Genomic DNA, 24,766 nt, shown 5'->3' with positions numbered 1-24,766 from the left:
TCAGAGGATGACCGTGCCATGTGCTCTGATCACACAGAAGCTCTGTGATGATGTGTTGTGTGATGATGATGTGATGTTGTGGTCTTTCTCACTGTCTGTGTCTTATCTATTAGGTGTGGAGTATTCCTGTTTTGCACACTTTATCTGTTCTTGAGTTCCACTTTAGTTTCAGCCTTTGTTCCTCGGTTTTATACTTAGTTACTTTGTGGTTCCCCTTTAGTTTTGTAATTAGTTATGGTGTTTTTTTGCTTCTACTTGCCCCAAGAGCATTGTTTTACTCAGTCTCTGTCAGTCTCTGGGTGTTTGTCCTGTGTGTGTGTCATTGTCACCTGTTTTGCCAATCACACCACTTGTCGCTCGTCTCCTTGTGTCTGTGTTACTATTTAAGTTTGTCATTGTGTGGGTCTCAGTTGCTGGGTTTTTCTGGTTTGCAGCATTCCTGTCTGGTTTGGTTGTCCTGTATTTGTTCATCTCTGGTTGCCCTGGTGCTGCTGCTGTGGACTCACCAGTGTTCCTGTTTGTTTGGACTGCTCATTAGACCACAGGCAGATAAACCTCTGACAGCTGACTCCACTTAGTCATTGAAGGACTGGTTGTCCAGTCGGCAGGTATGATGCCCATCTCCCAGATGGAAAGAAAGATTATTTGCAATTCCAGGAAAATGGTATCTCCATCCCCCTGGGAAAACAGTGTGGCACTGGCGATATCCAACACTCCCAGCAGGGACTCAGCCTCACACAACTGTTTAAAGTAGCTGGCACAACAGGACAGTACATCAAAGACATCTATCAGGACTAAACCATCATCTGCCATAAGAAGGTCAGATGAGGTATTGATATGGACAAACAAAGTGCTTTTAGTCTGCTGTCAGGCTGAGGGTCAGGAGAACCACAGATGGTGTGTCACCTGATCAGATTTCTTTTACAAATGACTTCTTGTTGACTCTCAGCTCCCTGTACAGCCTGGAATTTTTGTCACACTGTACAGTATGACTCCTCTGGATGATATATTCAGAGTGTCCTCAAACATGAAACACTTCATATGGACAGTAATGACTTGAATACAATCCCTGGTAGCTTTTGAGGTCACTCATCACTCATCTTCAACTGCTTATCCAGGATCGGGTTGCGAGGGCAACAGCTCCAGCAGGGGACCTCAGACTTCCCTTTCCTGGGCCACATTGTCCACCTCTGACTGTGTGATCCCGAGGCGTTCCCAGGCCAGTGTCCTGGGTCTTCCCCGGGGTCTCCTCCCAGATGGATGTGCCAAAACCATTGGTATTAGAATACCATGTCCAGCGGTGTGGCTCTGGATTTTGAAAATCTGGATCCAGTAACTTGGAACCCATAAGTTTTGCAAAGTCAAGGAACATTGATCCATTTTCACCATAATTACCAGATCCATGAGGATCAATGTAGTCCTCGCAGCCAGCCCTGTTGGTGCCAGTAGTTGCATTGAAATCACCCATGACCAATAGAGAGTCACCTCTGTGGCAGTCGGCAGTCCCCGTGTGACCGTCAGATGTTTGAAATGTGTGCATGTTCAGCAGCAGTGTCCATGTATCTTCATACTGTGTGCACCCTGCATCCATGATGATCCCTTAATTACTGTTTTGTGCATTTCCGTGTCTGTTTGTCTGTGTGTACGTGCAGGTCGTGCTGCGTTTGTCCACATGGGTGAGCACGTGGACGGGGTGGACATGCGAGCAGAAGTGGGCCTGCTGACTCGGAACATCCTGTTTCGTGGTGAAATGCAGCTTGGTTGCTATGGCAATGAAGCCTGTAAATTCTTTGACTTCGACACATTCGGAGGACACCTGAAGGTAGGCTGTGTTCCTGAGCTCAGTGAGAAGGTTTAACCATCAGACTGAACAGTTTGTGGAGATGAGCATTGTGCTGCAAGTCAGTGTTAACCAATCAAACCTCAGCATCAGCCAAAGTGGTTTGACCACATGGACAAAATCTGAACCGTGGTTTCAATAATGAATAATGTGCATGGTGGTCAAAAGTAAAATTAGTTCTTCACCACTACCTGTCACTGAATAATTTCTTAAACCACAGCCCCATGTATTTTGGTCCAAGATGGAATACGGACTGCATTTACTGTATATTGCACTTTCCCATTGATATTAGAAGCTTGAAGCATTTTAAAGTAATGCCTTACATTCACCCATTAACACACACATTGTCAGGGTGCTGCCGTGCAAGGCGCTCACTACACACCAGCAGCAACTCAGGGAATAAGGCCCTTGCCCGAGGGACCTTAATGATTTTCCGGAAAGATGGGGGTTTGAACCGAGGATCCTCTGGTCTCAAGCCCACTTCTTATTCACTACACCATCGCTTCCCCAAAACGTGTTTTCCTTGATAATGGTGCCATCTGCTGGTGGATATGTGGATTTTTTGGTATGTGACATTAGCGGGTCCAAGCAACACACACTTTTCTAATTCTTAAACCAATAGACTAAATCCAGTTTTAAAAATCATGATGTGTTTATGGATATCAAGTAAACACTGGTTGAAGATTGTGCATATTAATTTTGTACCTTTCTGTTTTGGTGCCCCTCTAGAGACCAGTGGGTACTAACTATAACAGCCACCTCTCTAGAGCTGCAAACACTAATGATCACAGTTTTTGTAATGTAGTTTTTTTTTGTCAACTTGGGCGGCAAGAACTGGATCTAAAGGCCCACGCATGTGACGACACTGTCACACCACGTTTGGCACCAACAGGAATTATTTCACACAATTATGTTGACAAATATTTAGATTTTCACTTTTCCATTTGTGTGTGTTCAGATGCAGGGTGCCGTGTGCGTTTGCCTCAGCGCGCTGTGCGGGTTCACCACAGGGCACCATGCGTATTTCCAACAGGGTACCGTGCACATTCACCACAGGCCATCGTGCGTGGGCATGTGTCATTAATCAAATCAAATCAATTTCATTTATATAGCGCCAAATCACAACAAACAGTTGCCCCAAGGCGCTTCATATTGCAAGGCAAAGCCATACAATAATTACAGAAAAACCCCAACTGTCAAAACGACCCCCTGTGAGCAAGCACTTGGCGACAGTGGGAAGGAAAAACTCCCTTTTAACAGGAAGAAACCTCCAGCAGAACCAGGCTCAGGGAGGGGCAGTCTTCTGATGGGACTGGTTGGGGCTGAGGGAGAGAACCAGGAAAAAGACATGCTGTGGAGGGGAGCAGAGATCAATCACTAATGACTAAATGCATAGTGGTGCATACAGAGCAAAAAGAGAAGGAAACACTCAGTGCATCATGGGAACCCCCCAGCAGTCTAAGTCTATAGCAGTATAACTAAGGGATGGTTCAGGGTCACCTGATCCAGCCCTAACTATAAGCTTTAGCAAAAAGGAAAGTTTTAAGCCTAATCTTAAAAGTAGAGAGGGTGTCTGTCTCCCTGATCCGAATTGGGAGCTGGTTCCAGAGGAGAGGAGCCTGAAAGCTGAAGGCTCTGCCTCCCATTCTACTCTTACAAACCCTAGGAACTACAAGTAAGCCTGCAGTCTGAGAGCGAAGCGCTCTATTGGGGTGATATGGTACTATGAGGTCCCTAAGATAAGATGGGATCTGATTATTCAAAACCTTATAAGTAAGAAGAAGAATTTTAAATTCTATTCTAGAATTAACAGGAAGCCAATGAAGAGAGGCCAATATGGGTGAGATATGCTCTCTCCTTCTAGTCCCTGTCAGTACTCTAGCTGCAGCATTTTGAATTAACTGAAGGCTTTTCAGGGAACTTTTAGGACAACCTGATAATAATGAATTACAATAGTCCAGCCTAGAGGAAATAAATGCATGAATTAGTTTTTCAGCATCACTCTGAGACAAGACCTTTCTAATTTTAGAGATATTGCGTAAATGCAAAAAGCAGTCCTACATATTTGTTTAATATGCGCATTGAATGACATATCCTGATCAAAAATGACTCCAAGATTTCTCACAGTATTACTAGAGGTCAGGGTAATGCCATCCAGAGTAAGGATCTGGTTAGACACCATGTTTCTAAGATTTGTGGGGCCAAGTACAATAACTTCAGTTTTATCTGAGTTTAAAAGCAGGAAATTAGAGGTCATCCATGTCTTTATGCCTGTAAGACAATCCTGCAGTTTAGCTAATTGGTGTGTGTCCTCTGGCTTCATGGATAGATAAAGCTGAGTATCATCTGCGTAACAATGAAAATTTAAGCAATGCTGTCTAATAATACTGCCTAAGGGAAGCATGTATAAAGTGAATAAAATTGGTCCTAGCACAGAACCTTGTGGAACTCCATAATTAACCTTAGTCTGTGAAGAAGATTCCCCATTTACATGAACAAATTGTAATCTATTAGATAAATATGATTCAAACCACCGCAGCACAGTGCCTTTAATACCTATGGCATGCTCTAATCTCTGTAATAAAATTTTATGGTCAACAGTATCAAAAGCAGCACTGAGGTCTAACAGAACAAGCACAGAGATGAGTCCACTGTCTGAGGCCATAAGAAGATCATTTGTAACCTTCACTAATGCTGTTTCTGTACTATGATGAATTCTAAACCCTGACTGAAACTCTTCAAATAGACCATTCCTCTGCAGATGATCAGTTAGCTGTTTTACAACTACCCTTTCAAGAATTTTTGAGAGAAAAGGAAGGTTGGAGATTGGCCTATAATTAGCTAAGATAGCTGGGTCAAGTGGTGGCTTTTTAAGTAATGGTTTAATTACTGCCACCTTAAAAGCCTGTGGTACATAGCCAACTAATAAAGACAGATTGATCATATTTAAGATCGAAGCATTAATTAATGGTAGGGCTTCCTTGACCAGCCTGGTAGGAATGGGGTCTAATACACATGTTGATGGTTTGGAGGAAGTAACTAATGAAAATAACTCAGACGGAACAATCGGAGAGAAGAGTCTAACCAAATACTGGCATCACTGAAAGCAGCCAAAGAGAACGATATGTCTTTTGGATGGTTATGAGTAATTTTTCTCTAATCGTTAAAATTTTATTGGCGAAGAAAGTCATGAAGTCATTACTAGTTAAAGTTAAAGGAATACTCGGCTCAATAGAGCTCTGACTCTTTGTCAGCCTGGCTACAGTGCTGAAAAGAAACCTGGGGTTGTTCTTATTTTCTTCAATTAGTGATGAGTAGTAAGATGTCCTAGCTTTACGGAGGGCTTTTTTATAGAGCAACAGACTCTTTTTCCAGGCTAAGTGAAGATCTTTCTAAATTAGTGAGACGCCATTTCCTCTCCAACTTACGGGTTATCTGCTTTAAGCTGCGAGTTTGTGAGTTATACCACGGAGTCAGGCACTTCTGATTTAAGGCTCTCTTTTTCAGAGGAGCTACAGCATCCAAAGTTGTCCTCAATGAGGATATAAACCTATTGACGAGATAATCTATCTCACTCACAGAGTTTAGGTAGCTACTCTGCCCTGTGTTGGTATATGGGATTGGAGAACATAAAGAAGGAATCATATCCTTAAACCTAGTTACAGCGCTTTCTGAAAGACTTCTACTGTAATGAAACTTATTCCCCACTACTGGGTAGTCCATCAGAGTAAATGTAAATGTTATTAAGAAATGATCAGACAGAAGGGGGTTTTCAGGGAATACTGTTAAGTCTTCAATTTCCATACCATAAGTCAGAACAAGATCTAAGATATGATTAAAGTGGTGGGTGGACTCATTTACATTTTGAGCAAAGCCAATCGAGTCTAACAATAGATTAAATGCAGTGTTGAGGCTGTCATTCTCAGCATCTGTGTGGATGTTAAAATCGCCCACTATAATTATCTTATCTGAGCTAAGCACTAAGTCAGACAAAAGGTCTGAAAATTCACAGAGAAACTCACAGTAACGACCAGGAGGACGATAGATAACAACAAATAAAACTGGTTTTTGGGACTTCCAATTTGGATGGACAAGACTAAGAGACAAGCTGATGCCGATCCATCCCACTTTGGATGGAGCAGCTCTCATTTCTAGAAATCTGGCCAATTTTCTTAAATCCTCCAAACCATGACTATCCAGGGTTGGGACCAGGAAGCAGAGTTATAGTCTTACACACCTCTCTGCAGCTTCTCTCCCCCTGCCATTCCCTCATTACCCCATCCCGTAGAGACGGTGCCTGCTCCCAGACCACCAATAACCAGTAAAAATCTATTTAAGCATAAAAATTCAAAAAGAAAAAAATAATATAGCACCTTCAACTGCACCACAGACTAAAACAGGTAAATATGGTCTATTAAACATTAGATCTCTCTCTTCTAAGTCCCTGTTAGTAAATGATATAATAATGGATCAACATATTGATTTATTCTGCCTTACAGAAACCTGGTTACAGCAGGATGAATATGTTAGTTTAATGAGTCAACACCCCTGAGTCACACTAACTGCCAGAATGCTCGTAGCACGGGCCGAGGCGGAGGATTAGCAGCAATCTTCCACTCCAGCTTATTAATTAATCAAAAACCCAGACAGAGCTTTAATTCATTTGAAAGCTTGTCTCTTAGTCTTGTCCATCCAAATTGGAAGTCCCAAAAACCAGTTTTATTGTTGTTATCTATCGTCCTCCTCTTCGTTACTGTGAGTTTCTCTGTGAATTTTCAGACCTTTTGTCTGACTTAGTGCTTAGCTCAGATAAGATAATTATAGTGGGCGATTTTAACATCCACACAGATGCTGAGTGGTCTGGGAGCAGGCACCGTCTCTACGGGGATGGGGTAATGAGGGAATGGCAGGGGGAGAGAAGCTGCAGAGAGGTGTGTAAGACTATAACTCTGCTTCCTGGTCCCAACCCTGGATAGTCACGGTTTGGAGGATTTAAGAAATTGGCCAGATTTCTAGAAATGAGAGCTGCTCCATCCAAAGTGGGATGGATGCCGTCTCTCCTAACAAGACCAGGTTTTCCCCAGAAGCTTTGCCAATTATCTGTGAAGCCCACCTCATTTTTGGACACCACTCAGACAGCCAGCAATTCAGGAGAACATGCGGCTAAACATGTCACTCCCGATCCGATTGGGGAGGGGCCCAGAGAAAACTACAGAGTCCGACATTGTTTTTGCAAAGTTACACACCGATTTAATATTAATTTTAGTGACCTCCGATTGGCGTAACTAATGAGTGCAGACAAAGAAACGGGGCGGTGCAGAACGCATTCCGACATCGTTCCCATTACCCAGATGACTTGGACATTTCAGCAGTTGACTTCTGCACTGCAGGTGTCCAACAGCTTCAGTACTGGAATCACGTCAGTGCAGTTCTTGGTTTAGTGGGTCCCCATAATAAACCGTTGTGTTAAAAAAGTGCTACGTGGACCTCATATCTACATTGTGCTTGTGTCTGGTTCTGCTCTGGTTCATGTTTCAGTGTCAGAATTAAACATGGAGAAACTGGATTTAGTCTTTGAACCAGCTGAGGTCTTCCGGTCACTGCTGGACTCGGATCAGGGTCGATCATTTTGCTGCAGTAGTTACCAGTCATCAGGTTTCTGTTTGAAAGATTTCAACTCATTTTGGCATCTTTAGCACTCCCTGAGGACTGGAGGTTCACACACAGTTTTTGTCAAGCTTTGATTTTTGTTCTCTGTTTACTTTGTTATTTATTGTTGTCACGGTAACAGCTGGTGTTTCCTGCTAGGTGGAGCGAGGTTTCAAGGCGTGTCACATATCTGGAGTGGAGCTGCAGCACATGGGCCAGCAGACCATGGGACACTATCCAATCCACTTCCACATGAACGGGGATGTGGACGAGAGGGGGGGCTATGACCCCCCGACCTCTGTCAGTCATCTGTCCATACACCACTCCTTTTCTCGCTGTGTGACCATCCATGGATCCAACGGCCTGCTGGTCAGTCCTCCGACGGGTTCTTGCTCTTTTCTATGTTCTGACGTTTTCTTTGTCGTCTGAAACATAAAAGTCTCCCACAGATAGACCTGATCACACTTAAGGACCTTCATCAGGCCGCAGTGACCAGCGAAACCGTCTGATCACAAGTATTGATGAGGCCACCATAGTGACTTTCTGCATCATCTGTTTACATGTATTTATCTTCATGTTCATTCGTAATCCTGTCCGTCCTCATCACTCATCAGACAATTGCAGCGTCTTCAGCTCTGCCTCCTGTTTTTTTGTTGGCACCACTATTTCTAACCTGTCCATCATAGCTGGTCTCACTGCTGTCTTGTAGACTTTCTCCTTCACTCTTGCAGGTGTTCATCTGTCACAAATCACTCCTGACACCTTTCTCCACCCACTCTGTCCTGTCTGCACTCTGTTATTTATTGCACTTTGTTAATTGGCTGTCAAATGTCCAACTTCAATTTCACCTTCTTTCAATAGCTATCCAAAAACCTCAAAAGACCACACACACACACACACACACACACACACACACACACACACACCACACACACACACACACACACACACACATGCGTGTCTATTCTCTGTCTCTGTTACTTTGGCTGGTTTGACGTCGTGGTGTCTGTAGCCCTGCCTACTCTCAGCTATTGAGTGGCACCAGAACAGAAAGACGCACCGAATCTCAAATGATCCTCCTTTTTAGTTTCAAAGATATCTCAAGCTGTCAAATAATTCTAAGACAAATTAGAACTAAATGATGCTGGAGTTAGAATCTCACTTTTGTCTCTGTAGCTGTAGTTGTAGAAGAACAAAGTCTGAATAGTAAAAGTGCACTAAAGGCAGCTACACGTCACAGGCTCAGTGACATCATAAAGCTTCTTTGTGTCGGTCATATGGTCCGAGTGAAGAGTCGTTATCCTTAACCTGAAATTCTGCTTGTAAAAATGGAGAACCAGAGACGCTTTGTGAAATGCAGTGGTGACTGGAAATGATTGAACAAAAACTGATTGTACAGTTGATTATAAAATTGCAATGAAGGAATGTCTGCTGCTGCTTCCCAGAAGCACTGAGGAAGAAGCACTAGGAAGAAGCCAGAAGATCCAGGTAGAATGACGGGGGTGGTGGCAGGAAGCAGCTCGTGGTAAAAACTGAATGGGCAAGAAACAATGAGTTAACAAGAGGAAAACCAACTAATGTTGCAGAGCCAATGTGTCTCACAGTACACAGAACAATCCTCAGAAAGCTGGACTGAGAGCACAGGGAGAGAAAACAAAGGGAGATTGAAGATGGCCCACAGAACAGGAAACCCTGACAGCCCACCTTCCCTCAACACGAAATACCCAACAAACCAATAGGCTCATCAGGATGAGCACAATGGAAGTACCGGACCTTGGGTGGACTCAGTATAAGGGAGCCGTTTCCTGCATTATTGCTTCTCCAGAGCTCTCAAGTTGAGATACGCTCAAGAAGCTATTTTCTGCCGAATCTTGTCTTGCAGGTCATGGCGGTGAAATGTTTCAGAATGTCATGTATTAGCATGAGAGCGTGACAACATGCCGAGTCTCACACCGAATGCATGAGACCTGACAGGACCGCTTTTAAACGTGAGTCTCACTCTGAATTAGTGAGACTTGAGAGCTCTGCTCCTCAGACCCATAACCCTATCAGGCCAGTACTGTACTGCAGCCTTGGCACGGGGCACATCCAATATCTGTGAATGACTATCCATGAACTGGGTGGTCAGAGGGGAACTGGCTGGAGGGCGCAAATCATTCATTCAATCAATGTCCTTTCATTTAACCAGGTAAAAAAAACCTCTTATTCAAGACTGACCTGGCCAAGAGGGCAGAAAACAGATTACAGCAAACACACAAATCACAAATAAAATACAGTTTCACACACTACAGAAAAACAAGAGTGGGATTACAACGTACATGATTACACAGTACAGTCACAAGATCCAGTTGAGCTCATTTCTCTGTCTTTTGTAATTGTCCCCAGAGATACAAGATGTGTCAATTTCAAGTCCTACTGCACATCATTCCAGGTAGATGGGGCAGAAAATTTAAAAGCCTTTTTGCGCAGTTCGGTTCTGACTCTCAGAATCTGCAACTGTATGATGTCCTGACAGTGCAGGCTATATCGGCTGAGGTTTCTACATATGTGTGAGCACAAATATGTGGGCAGAAGTTCAAGAATAGATTGTAAATAAAAGTCAGCCAGTGAGAGAGTCTATGAACATACAAAACTGCCTCAAGGCACTTCACATGAGTAAAGCCCCCGTCACACATAACAAGAGTTTGCCAGAGCCACGGCCCACACGGCGAACGCAGTCGTGAGAAAAAGGGGCGTGGTCAGCTGTGTCAGAAGGCAGGCAAACTGCCTCGTCCACACCTGTCAGATCGCATGCAAAACGTATGTAGATGACACGGGATGCTATCAGATGCCCATAAAAGGCGCTGCAGACTGCCCAAATTACTGGATGGCAAACAGAATGGAGCGCTGTGTTCCTCCCTTTGCACAGGACCTGTGCTGGACATCAAAGAACAACCAACGTATGGACTGGACTCACGCCATGTGTCCATCGGTGCAGTCACTCACTCCCATTTAATCACTCCTTTGCTAGTCCTCTTTCCCGCAAGCTCGCTGACCTCACGTGCTTATGTGTGCGTAAAAGTGCTGTGATGAAGAAATGACCGCTCAGTGTGTCTGTACATGTGCGCACGTGCTCAGCTATCAGTGGACAGTTTTACTGCCAGCTAAACTTCGCGACAGTCACGTCATCTGTCTGACAGAATTAAATGGGATCAAGCAATAATTTGTGTATTACAGCGATGAGATCTGTTCAGCTCTGAGCCTCTGACTTGTGGTGTGACAACGTGCGCAGCTGCCCGCCAGCCACCGTGGTGTCACAGATCTGATGGGCACAATATTTCACATTATTTATGTTGCCCATGGGGAGTAATATTATCTTTACCATAAGGACTATGGATATAACAGCCTGTCCAGATCAGCCTGTTCAGATGCTGTTTTGTCAGCATCGGAATATGTAAATTGCGGTTAGATGGTCCTCACACTGCTCATGGACCTCCGTTGGATAGGTGTCCCATCTCGACCGCACCCGGAGAATTATGAGCATGTGCTTCACACTCTGGGCCACCGCCAGACTTTGACCAACTGTGTGGACTTCCACAGATGGCTGTCAGAACGTTTTGGAACTGAAATCTGACACCTTTTGGATGTGCGCCAAATTATAAGCCCAATGCCACTCTGCGTGATTCCGGAGATGTGTGACGGTGGTATAAGGTTTAACCTTACCTCCCTGTAAAACTCTATGTAAGTTTGTAGATAAGGTACACTGTAAAAAAAAACTGTTGTTTTTACAGGAAAACGCTGGCAGCTGTGGTTACCAGGGAATTCCTGTAAAAAAAAATACAGCAGCACAGCAGATAACTTTACACACATAATATGTAAATACAAAAAAGAGAGCATAGGCTCTCACCCAGGCCTACAGACTGAACTGAGGCCTTCTCACTCAGGCCTACAGACTGAACCGACACCCTCTCACTCAGGCTTATAGACTGAACCGACGCCCCCTACAGACTGAAACGATGCCCTCTCACTCAGGCCTACAGACTGAACCGACGCCCTCTCACCCAGGCCTACAGACTGAACTGAGGCCTTCTCACTCAGGCCTACAGACTGAAGCGATGCCCTCTCACTCAGGCCTACAGACTGAACCGCCCCTTTCACCCAGGCCTACAAACTGAACTGAGGCCTTCTCACTCAGGCCTACAGACTGAACCGACACCCTCTCACTCACGCCTACAGACTGAACAATTGTTTTCTCACCCAGGCCTACAGACTGAACCAACGCTCTCTCACTCAGGCCTACAGAGTGAAGCAACGCCCTCTCACTCAGGCCTGTAGACTGAACCGATGCCCCTACAGACTGAACTGACGCCCTCTCACTCCGGTCTACAAACTGAACCGAAACCCTCTCACTCAGGCCTACAGAATGAACAGTTGCCCTCTCACCCAGGCCTACAGACTGAACAGTCGCCCTCTCACCCAGGCCTACAGACTGAACCAACGCCCTCTCACTCAGTCCTACAGACTGAACTGATGCCCTCTCACCCAGGCCTACAGACTGAACCGAGGCTTCTTACTAAGGCCTACAGACTGAACCGACACCCTCTCACTGAGGCTTACAGACTGAACCGTCGCTCTCTCACTCAGGCTTATAGACTGAACCAACGCCCCCTACAGACTGAAACAACGCCCTCACTCAGGCTTATAGACTGAACCAACGCCCCCTACAGACTGAAACGACGCCCTCTCACTCAGGCCTACAGACTGAACCGACACCCTCTCACCCAGGCCTACAGACTGAACTGAGGCCTTCTCACTCAGGCCTACAGACTGAACCGACACCCTCTCACTCAGTCCTCCAGGCTGAACCGACGCCCTCTCACCCAGGCCTACAGACTGAACCAACGCCCTCTCACTCAGTCCTACAGACTGAACTAACGCCCTCTCACCCAGGCCTACAGACTGAACCGAGGCCTTCTTACTAAGGCCTACAGACTGAACCGATACCCTCTCACTGAGGCTTACAGACTGAACCGTCGCTCTCTCACTCAGGCTTATAGACTGAACCGACGCCCCTACAGACTGAAACAACGCCCTCACTCAGGCTTATAGACTGAACCGACGCCCCCTACAGACTGAAACGACGCCCTCTCACTCAGGCCTACAGACTGAACCGACGCCTCTCACCCAGGCCTACAGACTGAACTGAGGCCTTCTCACTCAGGCCTACAGACTGAACCGACACCCTCTCTCAGTCCTCCAGGCTGAACCGACGCCCTCTCACTCAAGCCTCCAGACTGAACCGATGCCCTCTCACCCAGGCCTACAGACTGAACCGAAGCCTTCTCACTAAGGCCTACAGACTGAACTGACACCCTCTCACTGAGGCTTACATACTGAACCGTCACCCCCTACAGACTGAAAGGACGCCCTCTCACTCAGGCCTACAGACTGAACCGACGCCCTCTCACCCAGGCCTGCAGACTGAACTGAGGCCTTCTCACTCAGGCCTACAGACTGAAGCGATGCCCTCTCTCAGGCCTACAAACTGAACTGAGGCCTTCTCACTCAGGCCTACAGACTGAACCAACACCCTCTCACTCACGCCTACAGACTGAACCATTGTTTTCTCACCCAGGCCTACAGACTGAACCAACGCCCTCTCTCCTCAGGCCTATAGACTGAACCGATGCCTCCTACAGACTGAACTGACGCCCTCTCACTCAGGCCTACAGACTGAACTGACGCCCTCTCACTCAGGCCTACAGACTGAACTGACGCCCTCTCACACAGGCCTACAGACTGAACTGACCTCTTCTCACTCAGGAACACAGACTGAACCGACACCCTCTCACTCAGGCTTACAGACTGAACCGACGCCCCCTACCACTGAACCGATGCCCTCTCAGTCAGGCCTACAGACTGAACTATCATTCTCTCACCCAGGCCTACAGACTGAACAGTCACCCTCTCACCCAGGCCTACAGACTGAACCGTGGCTCTCTCACGCAGGCCTACAGAGGACTGATAGAGAGCATCCTCGCCGCAGGCATCATTGTCTAGTACAGCAACACCACACACAATATACATGCACTGCTGTAGAAAGAGCAGAAGGAATTGTTGGAGACTCGGTCTAAAGAAAAATCTGTAAAATTCTGCTGTCTAATTTTTCTGTGTAAAATTTTGCTGTCACATTACTTCTCTGACATGGGCAATATCCCCCATAGGTTTTTCCCTTCAGAACCTTTATTGCAGTTATTATTTTTTCAGTTACTTCTACTTTAATATGCACAAGTTGCTGACGTGAATGAGCGAAGCTCGTCAGTATCTCACCATGTCATTTAGGTCCTTCAGACTTTATTTTGAGTAAATGTTTCAGGGAAGCATTAGCATGACAAAAGCTTTCAGCTTCTGCCTTTTTAAGCATTTTTCTTTATTTGCTTCACATACCTGAAAATTGGGAGGTAAATAGTTGGGGGCTAACTCGCCATCTGTTGCCAGATGTTGAGTTAGCCTGGGCATTCTTCAAGGAAAGTTTTGTGAAAATTATAAATAAACATGCTCTCATCATGAAATTCAGAGTGAAGGGGCAGGAAAACCCCTGGTTTTCTCCAGAGTTGTCAGATACCATCCAACAGTGTAACATGGTGTGAACCAAAGCCAGAAAAGGTGATTCTGCCACTGATGGGTCTATCTTTAGGCAACTCAGAAATAAATGTGCTTCCCTTATCAAATAAGCTAAATCACAGTGTTACTTGTCTGTCACAACTGAGAACCTCAATAATACACAGAAATTTTTGGAAAGTGATTAAATCTGTGAATAAAAGTCTTCAGGGTCTTCCAAAATTTATTCTACAAGATTTGGTCTCAGTCTATGATAACTGAGATCTTAAATTACTTTAATCAGCATTTTTTTTTTGTGTCATCTGTTTTTTTGTTTGACTCGACAGGAGTAGCCCTGTGATTCCATGACCCTTCAAGACCCTCCAATGTTTTCTGGAGACCCTTTTGATTTTGTTCCTTTGACTGTGCAGCAGTGTATAGGGCTCTCAAAGCGTGAGATCACAGAAATCCCCCTGGGCCAGACTTGATAGAGCCCTACTTTTTGAAAATGCCAGCTGATTTTGTAGCATATCCTGTTACAATCCTTTTTAATCTCTTGATCCAAAACAATGAAATTTCAACAGTTTGTAAATCAGCTTTTGTTCTCCTTTATTAAAAGGAGGTTATCCAGCAGTTTTAACTAATTACAGGCCAATATCAAATTTGTGGTTTTGTCAAATATCCTTGAAACTCTTATTTGTGATCAATTGAAAGAGTATTTATCTCAAATGAACTTCTCTCAAAACCACAATCAGGCTTCAGGAAAAAAGCATAGCACCATTACTGCGGCCACAAAAGCGATTAATGATATACTTGTTGCTCTTGATTGAAAGCAGTACTGTGCTTCACTTTTTATTGATTTGTCAAACACTGTTGACACTGTGGACCATGTTGTTTTAAAGCATAGGCTTCTTTGTTTGGAACTGTTAAATCATCTAGTTTCCTGGTTCACAAATAATTTGAGTGGACAGGACTCAGTGTATTAAGTGTGGTCTGTGTTCTGAATTTATGATTATCCACAAGGGAGTGCCACAGGGTTAAATATTGGGCCCCCTTTTATTCATTATGTACTTTAATGAATTAGAACAAAATGTGTCAGATGCTAATATGCATTTTTATGCTGATGACACAATGATTCACCCCTGCTAAAGCCGTTGAATCTCGACAGAAGGCTTTTAATGAGGTCCAGCACACACTTCTGCAGCTAAAACTGGTGCTCAATGCTGTCAAGACCAAAATAATATTGTTTGCAAACACCAAGAAGGTGCCTCAAGCTACACCTACAGTGTCCACTCTTGAGGGAAATGTCGTTAAGGTGGTTCACATGTACAAATACCCCGGTGTCTAAGGAGTCATCAAGCAAGACAGTCTTGCTTGATGACTCCCTCACCTTCAAGCCACATATAGACAATCTTGTGAAGAAACTCAAACTCAAATTGGGCTTTTTCTTTAAAAGTAAATTTGTTTTTTCTTTTGAGATGAAAAAGCGCCTTGTCACAGCAAACATTTTCATCCATTTTAGATTATGGAGATTTGTTGCATACGAATGCCTCAGCTCAATGTCTTAAAAAAGATTGATGCTGTTTATCATACTTCTCTGAGGTTTGTTACGAACTGTAAAGCCTTGGCGCATCATTGTGAACTCTATTCTCAAGTAGGATGGCCTTCTTTGTCCACCAGGAGGTTGGGACATACTTTTATTTATAAGGCCATGCTTGGGCCACTGCCCTCTTATATCTGTTAATTGCTCACACGGAAAAGTGTTGATTTTCATTGTTTGCATTCAAATCATCACTTGTTGCTTTCTGTTCCATTTGCCTGCACAGAACTGGGAAAAGGGGCTTTTGTTTCTCAGCTCGATCTTCATGGAACATGTTGCAAAAAGACTGGAAATTAACTGAACTTATTTCATTGAGCACTTTTAAGTCCAGCCTGAGAGCACTTGCAATGTCTTCTTTTTTTAACTGTTTTACTGAATCATATTTTATTTTAATTGTGTGAATTTAATTCTACTTATGTGTAGGTTTTTCTGCCTCTTGGCCAGGACACCAGGCCAGCACAAAGAGGTTTTTAATCTCAATGGGACTTTCCTGGTTAAATAAAGGTTAAAAACAATAAAAACAAATACGAGGTCTGTGATAAAACTAACGTACCTTTTTATTTTTTTCAAAAACTATATGGATTTGAATCACGTGCGATTACATCAGACAACCTTGAACCCTCGTTTCCACTGTTAAAGGAGATTTTATTAATGAAAGACATGCGGACGGGTCTGCGTGTCGGGACGCAGCTGGCACGGTGGCACAGGAAAAACACCTCCGTGTTGATAACCATTTGTAAAAACCAGGCGGCTTTTGATGGCTTTCAGTTGAGTGAGTATCTGAGAAATTGTTTAACAGCTGGACATGTTCCAACTTGTCCTTAAGGCTTCCAACGGAGGTGTTTTTGCTGTGGCGGCGCATGGCGCCGGCTGCGCCCCGACGCGGGACCCGTCCGCACTTTCTTTCATTACAAAATCTCCTTTAACAGTGGAATGTCCGGATAAACTGCTGATTCCGACCTCTTCTGAAAGTTCTCTGTTCTGTCACGACATCCTGGGTCAACAGAGGCTTAAATTTGGAAGCTTTCAGCTCGAAACAGGCAGACAGTGGTGGCTCAGGGTGCGACGCAACGTCCCGCTCCGTGGGCAGTCCTTAAAGCGACAGCAACAGTCCATAATCTCTCATCAGCCGTTAAAATTTTCACAGAAAACCAGCTGAATTTCTCGAATGGTGTCCACTTCGATGTGCCTCACAGTCTTTGAAAAAATTTTGATCAAGCAAAGCGTCAGTCTCTCAGGAAGTTCTCAGACAAAGAGATTCCGACGGGAGGGATGGACCAGCCCACAGGCGAATGACGTAACCGACAGGCATGAAAAAACTCTCGCATGCCCACGAGCGTTCAAGCTTGTCTGATGTAATCGCTTGTGATTGAAATCCATATAGTTTTTGAAAAAATAAAAAAGTCCAATACTTTTCTAACAGACCTCGTAAAACCCTAAGACACCCCCATACTTCACTGCGGAAAATTCAGAAGTCCTGCTGTAAAAAACACATGGAGATCGACCTGACAAGGACACTGGGAGGTGCAGGGGAGGAGCCGACATTCTCTGCAGGTGGCCGTGCATTTTCCGCTAAAGCTATATTGAAGAACATTTAATTAAAGTTTGACAGAAATCATCGCTGTGAGATCGACACACCACTGGGTTTAAATTTAGATTCTGATTCTTTTTGTTTTTTTTAAAGCAACAACATTTGTTAGAAAGGTAAGGAAAAAGTCGTCAAACATAATGTGACATTACTCGGATGAAATAATTAAAATAGTTACATTAGTCGTTCCATTTTCAAGAGTAACTTGTAATCAGTAACTTAGTATGTTTGAGAACTAACCTTCCTAAGGCTGCTCTCCTGTCATTAGACCACACTAACTGATGAACGTGGATGGTGTTACCAAGTGACTAGGATTGTGTAGGCGAGAGGTCTCAGATTGATTCCAGAAAGGGCCAAGATGGTGCTTTGGGCTGATTCCACTTTGAGCAGATGGAATCAGTTAATCAGTGAAATCACCTGCTGGAGGGCAAAGAAAACCTGCACCCCCTTGGCCCTTTCTGGAATCAGTTTGAGACCTCTGGTGTAGACCATGAGTGATGGTTACTGTAGTCTTTTGTCTTGCTATAGTTCGTCCACAGGCCACCGTATCTATTGACATGTTGACCAACAGCAGTACTCTGGAGCTCGCTGACCCAGCAGAAGGCTGGAGACCTGGGGATTGGGTGGTGGTGGCCAGTACGGACTATTCGATGCACCAGGCTGAAGAGTTCACACTACTGCCTTGCCCCGCCTGCACACCCTACCAAGTCAAAGTCCAAGGTAGGACAGCCAGTGTCATGGTGCCATCAGATCACTCACATGGTCACTCTGTTGTGGAGCATGTGCATCTGCATCTGCTACACTACTGAGCCACCTTTGGTGCTGGATGGCAGGCACTGCACACAACTAGTCCTCAACACTGAGACACCTACACCCTTAATTATGCCCAGAAAATGAGCCACATGACCAAAATGTTGGAGCCAGCATTCCTTCACAATGCAAAATTGTTGTGGTCTGTCCCCTGTCTGTGTCTTATGTCTTATCTGTTAAGGCCCTGTCACACCATGACGATTTAGCCAGCGTATGCCGACCGTATTAAGAACACTGGCATGAGTCCAATAAGTTAAGGGTAAGTTTTTTATAAGTTAAGAGCAAGTTGACGCACGTTGAAGCTTGCTGAAGCTCGCTGATGTACGTCCTAATCAGCTGAGCTCCTCCAAAAATTTTGGGCATGCTGAAAAATTTCAACGAGTGCCAATGTGTGACTCATATGTCCCGCACATGCTGGACATAAGTTGTAGGTAAGTTCAGTGATTGTTGGCAGACATTTCTTGTAATTTACTCATCCGTCCATTCCATGGAATCCACCTAAAGCTCCTGATTTTTGAAAATGACCTTGGAAAATCCTTTAATTTGTGGCTGGAACTATAGCATTTTAAAGCAAGTCCCTCTGTGATTTTTCTGCTGCAGGTGCGTTCATCAGAGGATGACCGTGCCATGTGCTCTGATCACACAGAAGCTCTGTGATGATGTGTTGTGTGATGATGATGTGATGTTGTGGTCTTTCTCACTGTCTGTGTCTTATCTATTAGGTGTGGAGTATTCCTGTTTTGCACACTTTATCTGTTCTTGAGTTCCACTTTAGTTTTCAGCCTTTGTTCCTCGGTTTTATACTTAGTTACTTTGTGGTTCCCCTTTAGTTTTGTAATTAGTTATGGTGTTTTTTTGCTTCTACTTGCCCCAAGAGCATTGTTTTACTCAGTCTCTGTCAGTCTCTGGGTGTTTGTCCTGTGTGTGTGTCATTGTCACCTGTTTTGCCAATCACACCACTTGTCGCTCGTCTCCTTGTGTCTGTGTTACTATTTAAGTTTGTCATTGTGTGGGTCTCAGTTGCTGGGTTTTTCTGGTTTGCAGCATTCCTGTCTGGTTTGGTTGTCCTGTATTTGTTCATCTCTGGTTGCCCTGGTGCTGCTGCTGTGGACTCACCAGTGTTCCTGTTTGTTTGGACTGCTCATTAGACCACAGGCAGATAAACCTCTGACAGCTGACTCCACTTAGTCCATTGAAGGACTGGTTGTCCAGTCGGCAGGTATGATGCCCATCTCCCAGATGGGAAAGAAAGATTATTTGCAATTCCAGGAAAATGGTATCTCATCCCCCTGGGAAAACAGTGTGGCACTGGCGATTATCCAAACACTCCCTGCAGGGACTCAGCCTCACACAACTGTTTAAAGTAGCTGGCACAACAGGACAGTACATCAAAGACAATCTATCAGGACTAAACCTCAATCTGCCATAAGAAGGTCAGATGAGGTATTGATATGGACAAACAAAGTGCTTTTAGTCTGCTGTCAGGCTGAGGGTCAGGAGAACCACAGATGGTTGTCACCTGATCAGATTTCTTTACAAATGACTTCTTGTTGACTCTTCAGCTCCCTGTACAGCCTGGAATTTTTGTCAACACTGTACAGTATGACTCCTCTGGATGATATATTCAGAGTGTCCTCAAACATGAACACTTCATATGGACAGTAATGACTTGAATACAATCCCTGTAGCTTTTGAGGTCACTCATCACTCATCTTCAACTGCTTATCAGGATCGGGTTGCGAGGGCAACAGCTCCAGCAGGGGACCTCAGACTTCCCTTTCCTGGGCCACATTGTCCACCTCGGACTGTGTGATACCCGAGGCGTTCCCAGGCCAGTGTCCTGGGTCTTCCCCGGGGTCTCCTCCCAGATGGATGTGCCAAAACCATTGTATTAGAATACCATGTCCAGCGGTGTGGCTCTGGATTTTGAAAATCTGGATCCAGTAACTTGGAACCCATAGTTTTGCAAGTCAAGGAACATTGATCCATTATTCACCATAATTACCAGATCCAGAGGATCAATGTAGTCCTCGCAGCCAGCCCTGTTGGTGCCAGTAGTTGCATTGAAATCACCCATGACCAATAGAGAGTCACCTCTGTGGCAGTCGGCAGTCCCCGGGTGACCGTCAGATGTTTGAAATGTGTGCATGTTCAGCAGCAGTGTCCAGTAGCTTCATACTGTGTGCACCCTGCATCCATGATGATCCCTTAATTACTGTTTTGTTGCATTTCCGGTGTCTGTTTGTCTGTGTGTACGTGCAGGTCGTGCTGCGTTTGTCCACAGGGGTGAGCACGTGGACGGGGTGGACATGCGAGCAGAAGTGGGCCTGCTTGACTCGGAACATCCTGTTTCGTGGTGAAATGCAGCTTGGTTGCTATGGCAATGAAGCCTGTAAATTCTTTGACTTCGACACATTCGGAGGACACCTGAAGGTAGGCTGTGTTCCTGAGCTCAGTGAGAGGTTAAACCATCAGACTGAACAGTTTGTGGAGATGAGCATTGTGCTGCAAGTCAGTGTTAACCAATCAAACCTCAGCATCAGCCAAAGTGGTTTGACCACATGGACAAAATCTGAACCGTGGTTTCAATAATGAATAATGTGCAGGTGGTCAAAAGTAAATTAGTTCTTCACCACTACCTGTCACTGAATAGATTCTTAAACCACAGCCCCCATGTATTTGGTCCAAGATGGAATACGGACTGCATTTAACTGTATATTGCACTTTCCCATTGATATTAGAAGCTTGAAGCATTTTAAAGTAATGCCTTACATTCACCCATTAACACACACATTGTCAGGGTGCTGCCGTGCAAGGCGCTCACTACACACCAGCAGCAACTCAGGGAATAAGGCCCTTGCCCGAGGGACCTTAATGATTTCCGAAAGATGGGGGTTTGAACCGAGGATCCTCTGGTCTCAAGCCCACTTCTTATTCACTACACCATCGCTTCCCCCAAAACGTGTTTTCCTTGATAATGGTGCCATCTGCTGGTGGATATGTGGATTTTTTGGTATGTGACATTAGCGGGTCCAAGCAACACACACTTTTCTAATTCTTAAACCAATAGACTAAATCCAGTTTAAAAATCATGATGTGTTTATGGATATCAAGTAAACACTGGTTGAAGATTGTGGCATATTAATTTTGTACCTTTCTGTTTTGGGTGGCCCCTCTAGAGACCAGGGGGTACTACCTATAACAGCCACCTCTCTAGAGCTGCAAACACTAATGATCACAGTTTTTGTAATGTAGTTTTTTTTTGTCAACTTGGGCGGCAAGAACTGGATCTAAAGGCCCACGCATGTGACGACACTGTCACACCACGTTTGGCACCAACAGGAATTATTTCACACAATTATGTTGACAAATATTTAGATTTTCACTTTTCCATTTGTGTGTGTTCAGATGCAGGGTGCCGTGTGCGTTTGCCTCAGCGCGCTGTGCGGGTTCACCACAGGGCACCATGCTATTCCAACAGGGTACCGTGCACATTCACCACAGGCCATCGTGCGTGGGCATGTGTCATTAATCAAATCAAATCAATTTCATTTATATAGCGCCAAATCACAACAAACAGTTGCCCCAAGGCGCTTCATATTGCAAGGCAAAGCCATACAATAATTACAGAAAAACCCCAACTGTCAAACGACCCCCTGTGAGCAAGCACTTGGCGACAGTGGGAAGGAAAAACTCCCTTTTAACAGGAAGAAACCTCCAGCAGAACCAGGCTCAGGGAGGGGCAGTCTTCTGATGGGACTGGTTGGGGCTGAGGGAGAGAACCGGAAAAAGACATGCTGTGGAGGGGAGCAGAGATCAATCACTAATGACTAAATGCATAGTGGTGCATACAGAGCAAAAAGAGAAGGAAACACTCAGTGCATCATGGGAACCCCCCATCATCTAAGTCTATAGCATATAACTAAGGGATTGTCAGGGTCACCTGATCCAGCCCTAACTATAAGCTTTAGCAAAAAGGAAAGTTTTAAGCCTAATCTTAAAGTAGAGAGGGTGTCTGTCCTCCCTGATCCGAATTGGGAGCTGGTTCCAGAGGAGAGGAGCCTGAAAGCTGAAGGCTCTGCCTCCCATTCTACTCTTACAAACCCTAGGAACTACAAGTAAGCCTGCAGTCTGAGAGCGAAGCGCTCTATTGGGGTATATGGTACTATGAGGTCCCTAAGATAAGATGGGATCTGATTATTCAAAACCTTATAAGTAAGAAGAAGAATTTTAAATTCTATTCTAGAATTAACAGGAAGCCAATGAAGAGAGGCCAATATGGGTGAGATTGCTCTCTCCTTCTAGTCCCTGTCATTACTCTAGCTGCAGCATTTTGAATTAACTGAAGGCTTTTCAGGGACTTTTAGGACAACCTGATAATAATGAATTACAATAGTCCAGCCTAGAGGAAATAAATGCATGAATTAGTTTTTCAGCATCACTCTGAGACAAGACCTTTCTAATTTTAGAGATATTGCGTAAATGCAAAAAAGCAGTCCTACATATTTGTTTAATATGCGCATTGAATGACATATCCTGATCAAAAATGACTCCAAGATTTCTCACAGTATTACTAGAGGTCAGGGTAATGCCATCCAGAGTAAGGATCTGGTTAGACACCATGTTTCTAAGATTTGTGGGGCCAAGTACAATAACTTCAGTTTTATCTGAGTTTAAAAGCAGGAAATTAGAGGTCATCCATGTCTTTATGCCTGTAAGACAATCCTGCAGTTTAGCTAATTGGTGTGTGTCCTCTGGCTTCATGGATAGATAAAGCTGAGTATCATCTGCGTAACAATGAAAATTTAAGCAATGCTGTCTAATAATACTGCCTAAGGGAAGCATGTATAAAGTGAATAAAATTGGTCCTAGCACAGAACCTTGTGGAACTCCATAATTAACCTTAGTCTGTGAAGAAGATTCCCCATTTACATGAACAAATTGTAATCTATTAGATAAATATGATTCAAACCACCGCAGCACAGTGCCTTTAATACCTATGGCATGCTCTAATCTCTGTAATAAATTTTATGGTCAACAGTATCAAAAGCAGCACTGAGGTCTAACAGAACAAGCACAGAGATGAGTCCACTGTCTGAGGCCATAAGAAGATCATTTGTAACCGTCACTAATGCTGTTTCTGTACTATGATGAATTCTAAACCCTGACTGAAACTCTCAAATAGACCATTCCTCTGCAGATGATCAGTTAGCTGTTTTACAAACTACCCTTTCAAGAATTTTGAGAGAAAAGGAAGGTTGGAGATTGGCCTATAATTAGCTAAGATAGCTGGTCAAGTGGTGGCTTTTTAAGTAATGGTTTAATTACTGCCACCTTAAAAGCCTGTGGTACATAGCCAACTAATAAAGACAGATTGATCATATTTAAGATCGAAGCATTAATTAATGGTAGGGCTTCCTTGACCAGCCTGGTAGGAATGGGGTCTAATACACATGTTGATGGTTTGGAGGAAGTAACTAATGAAAATAACTCAGACGGAACAATCGGAGAGAAAGAGTCTAACCAAATACTGGCATCACTGAAAGCAGCCAAAGAGAACGATATGTCTTTTGGATGGTTATGAGTAATTTTTTCTCTAATAGTTAAAATTTTATTAGCGAAGAAAGTCATGAAGTCATTACTAGTTAAAGTTAAAGGAATACTCGGCTCAATAGAGCTCTGACTCTTTGTCAGCCTGGCTACAGTGCTGAAAAGAAACCTGGGGTTGTTCTTATTTTCTTCAATTAGTGATGAGTAGTAAGATGTCCTAGCTTTACGGAGGGCTTTTTTTATAGAGCAACAGACTCTTTTTCCAGGCTAAGTGAAGATCTTCTAAATTAGTGAGACGCCATTTCCTCTCCAACTTACGGGTTATCTGCTTTAAGCTGCGAGTTTGTGAGTTATACCACGGAGTCAGGCACTTCTGATTTAAGGCTCTCTTTTTCAGAGGAGCTACAGCATCCAAAGTTGTCCTCAATGAGGATATAAAACTATTGACGAGATAATCTATCTCACTCACAGAGTTTAGGTAGCTACTCTGCCCTGTGTTGGTATATGGGATTGGAGAACATAAAGAAGGAATCATATCCTTAAACCTAGTTACAGCGCTTTCTGAAAGACTTCTACTGTAATGAAACTTATTCCCCACTACTGGGTAGTCCATCAGAGTAAATGTAAATGTTATTAAGAAATGATCAGACAGAAGGGGGTTTTCAGGGAATACTGTTAAGTCTTCAATTTCCATACCATAAGTCAGAACAAGATCTAAGATATGATTAAAGTGGTGGGTGGACTCATTTACATTTTGAGCAAAGCCATCGAGTCTAACAATAGATTAAATGCAGTGTTGAGGCTGTCATTCTCAGCATCTGTGTGGATGTTTAAAATCGCCCACTATAATTATCTTATCTGAGCTAAGCACTAAGTCAGACAAAAGGTCTGAAAATTCACAGAGAAACTCACAGTAACGACCAGGAGGACGATAGATAACAACAAATAAAACTGGTTTTTGGGACTTCCAATTTGGATGGACAAGACTAAGAGACAAGCTGATGCCGATCCATCCCACTTTGGATGGAGCAGCTCTCATTTCTAGAAATCTGGCCAATTTTCTTAAATCCTCCAAACCATGACTATCCAGGGTTGGGACCAGGAAGCAGAGTTATAGTCTTACACACCTCTCTGCAGCTTCTCTCCCCCT

General features: G+C 44.1%; 1 protein-coding gene across 1 annotated transcript in view; it reads left to right on the top strand.

Moving 5' to 3' along the window:
• Positions 1-24,766, top strand: part of cemip (cell migration inducing hyaluronidase 1) — a 375,103-nt gene that overhangs the window by 166,778 nt on the left and 183,559 nt on the right. Inside the window, exons 12-13 of the mRNA XM_034184142.1 lie at positions 1,653-1,822; positions 7,649-7,858. Coding sequence (XP_034040033.1) covers positions 1,653-1,822; positions 7,649-7,858 — 380 coding nt within the window. The remainder of the gene's footprint in view (positions 1-1,652; positions 1,823-7,648; positions 7,859-24,766) is intronic.

This window comes from Thalassophryne amazonica, chromosome 2 (assembly GCF_902500255.1).
Source record: "Thalassophryne amazonica chromosome 2, fThaAma1.1, whole genome shotgun sequence".
NCBI classification, from domain to species: Eukaryota; Metazoa; Chordata; class Actinopteri; order Batrachoidiformes; family Batrachoididae; genus Thalassophryne; species Thalassophryne amazonica.
The sequence above is the reverse complement of the archived record's forward strand: the minus strand, read 5'-3'. Positions and strand labels throughout refer to the sequence as shown.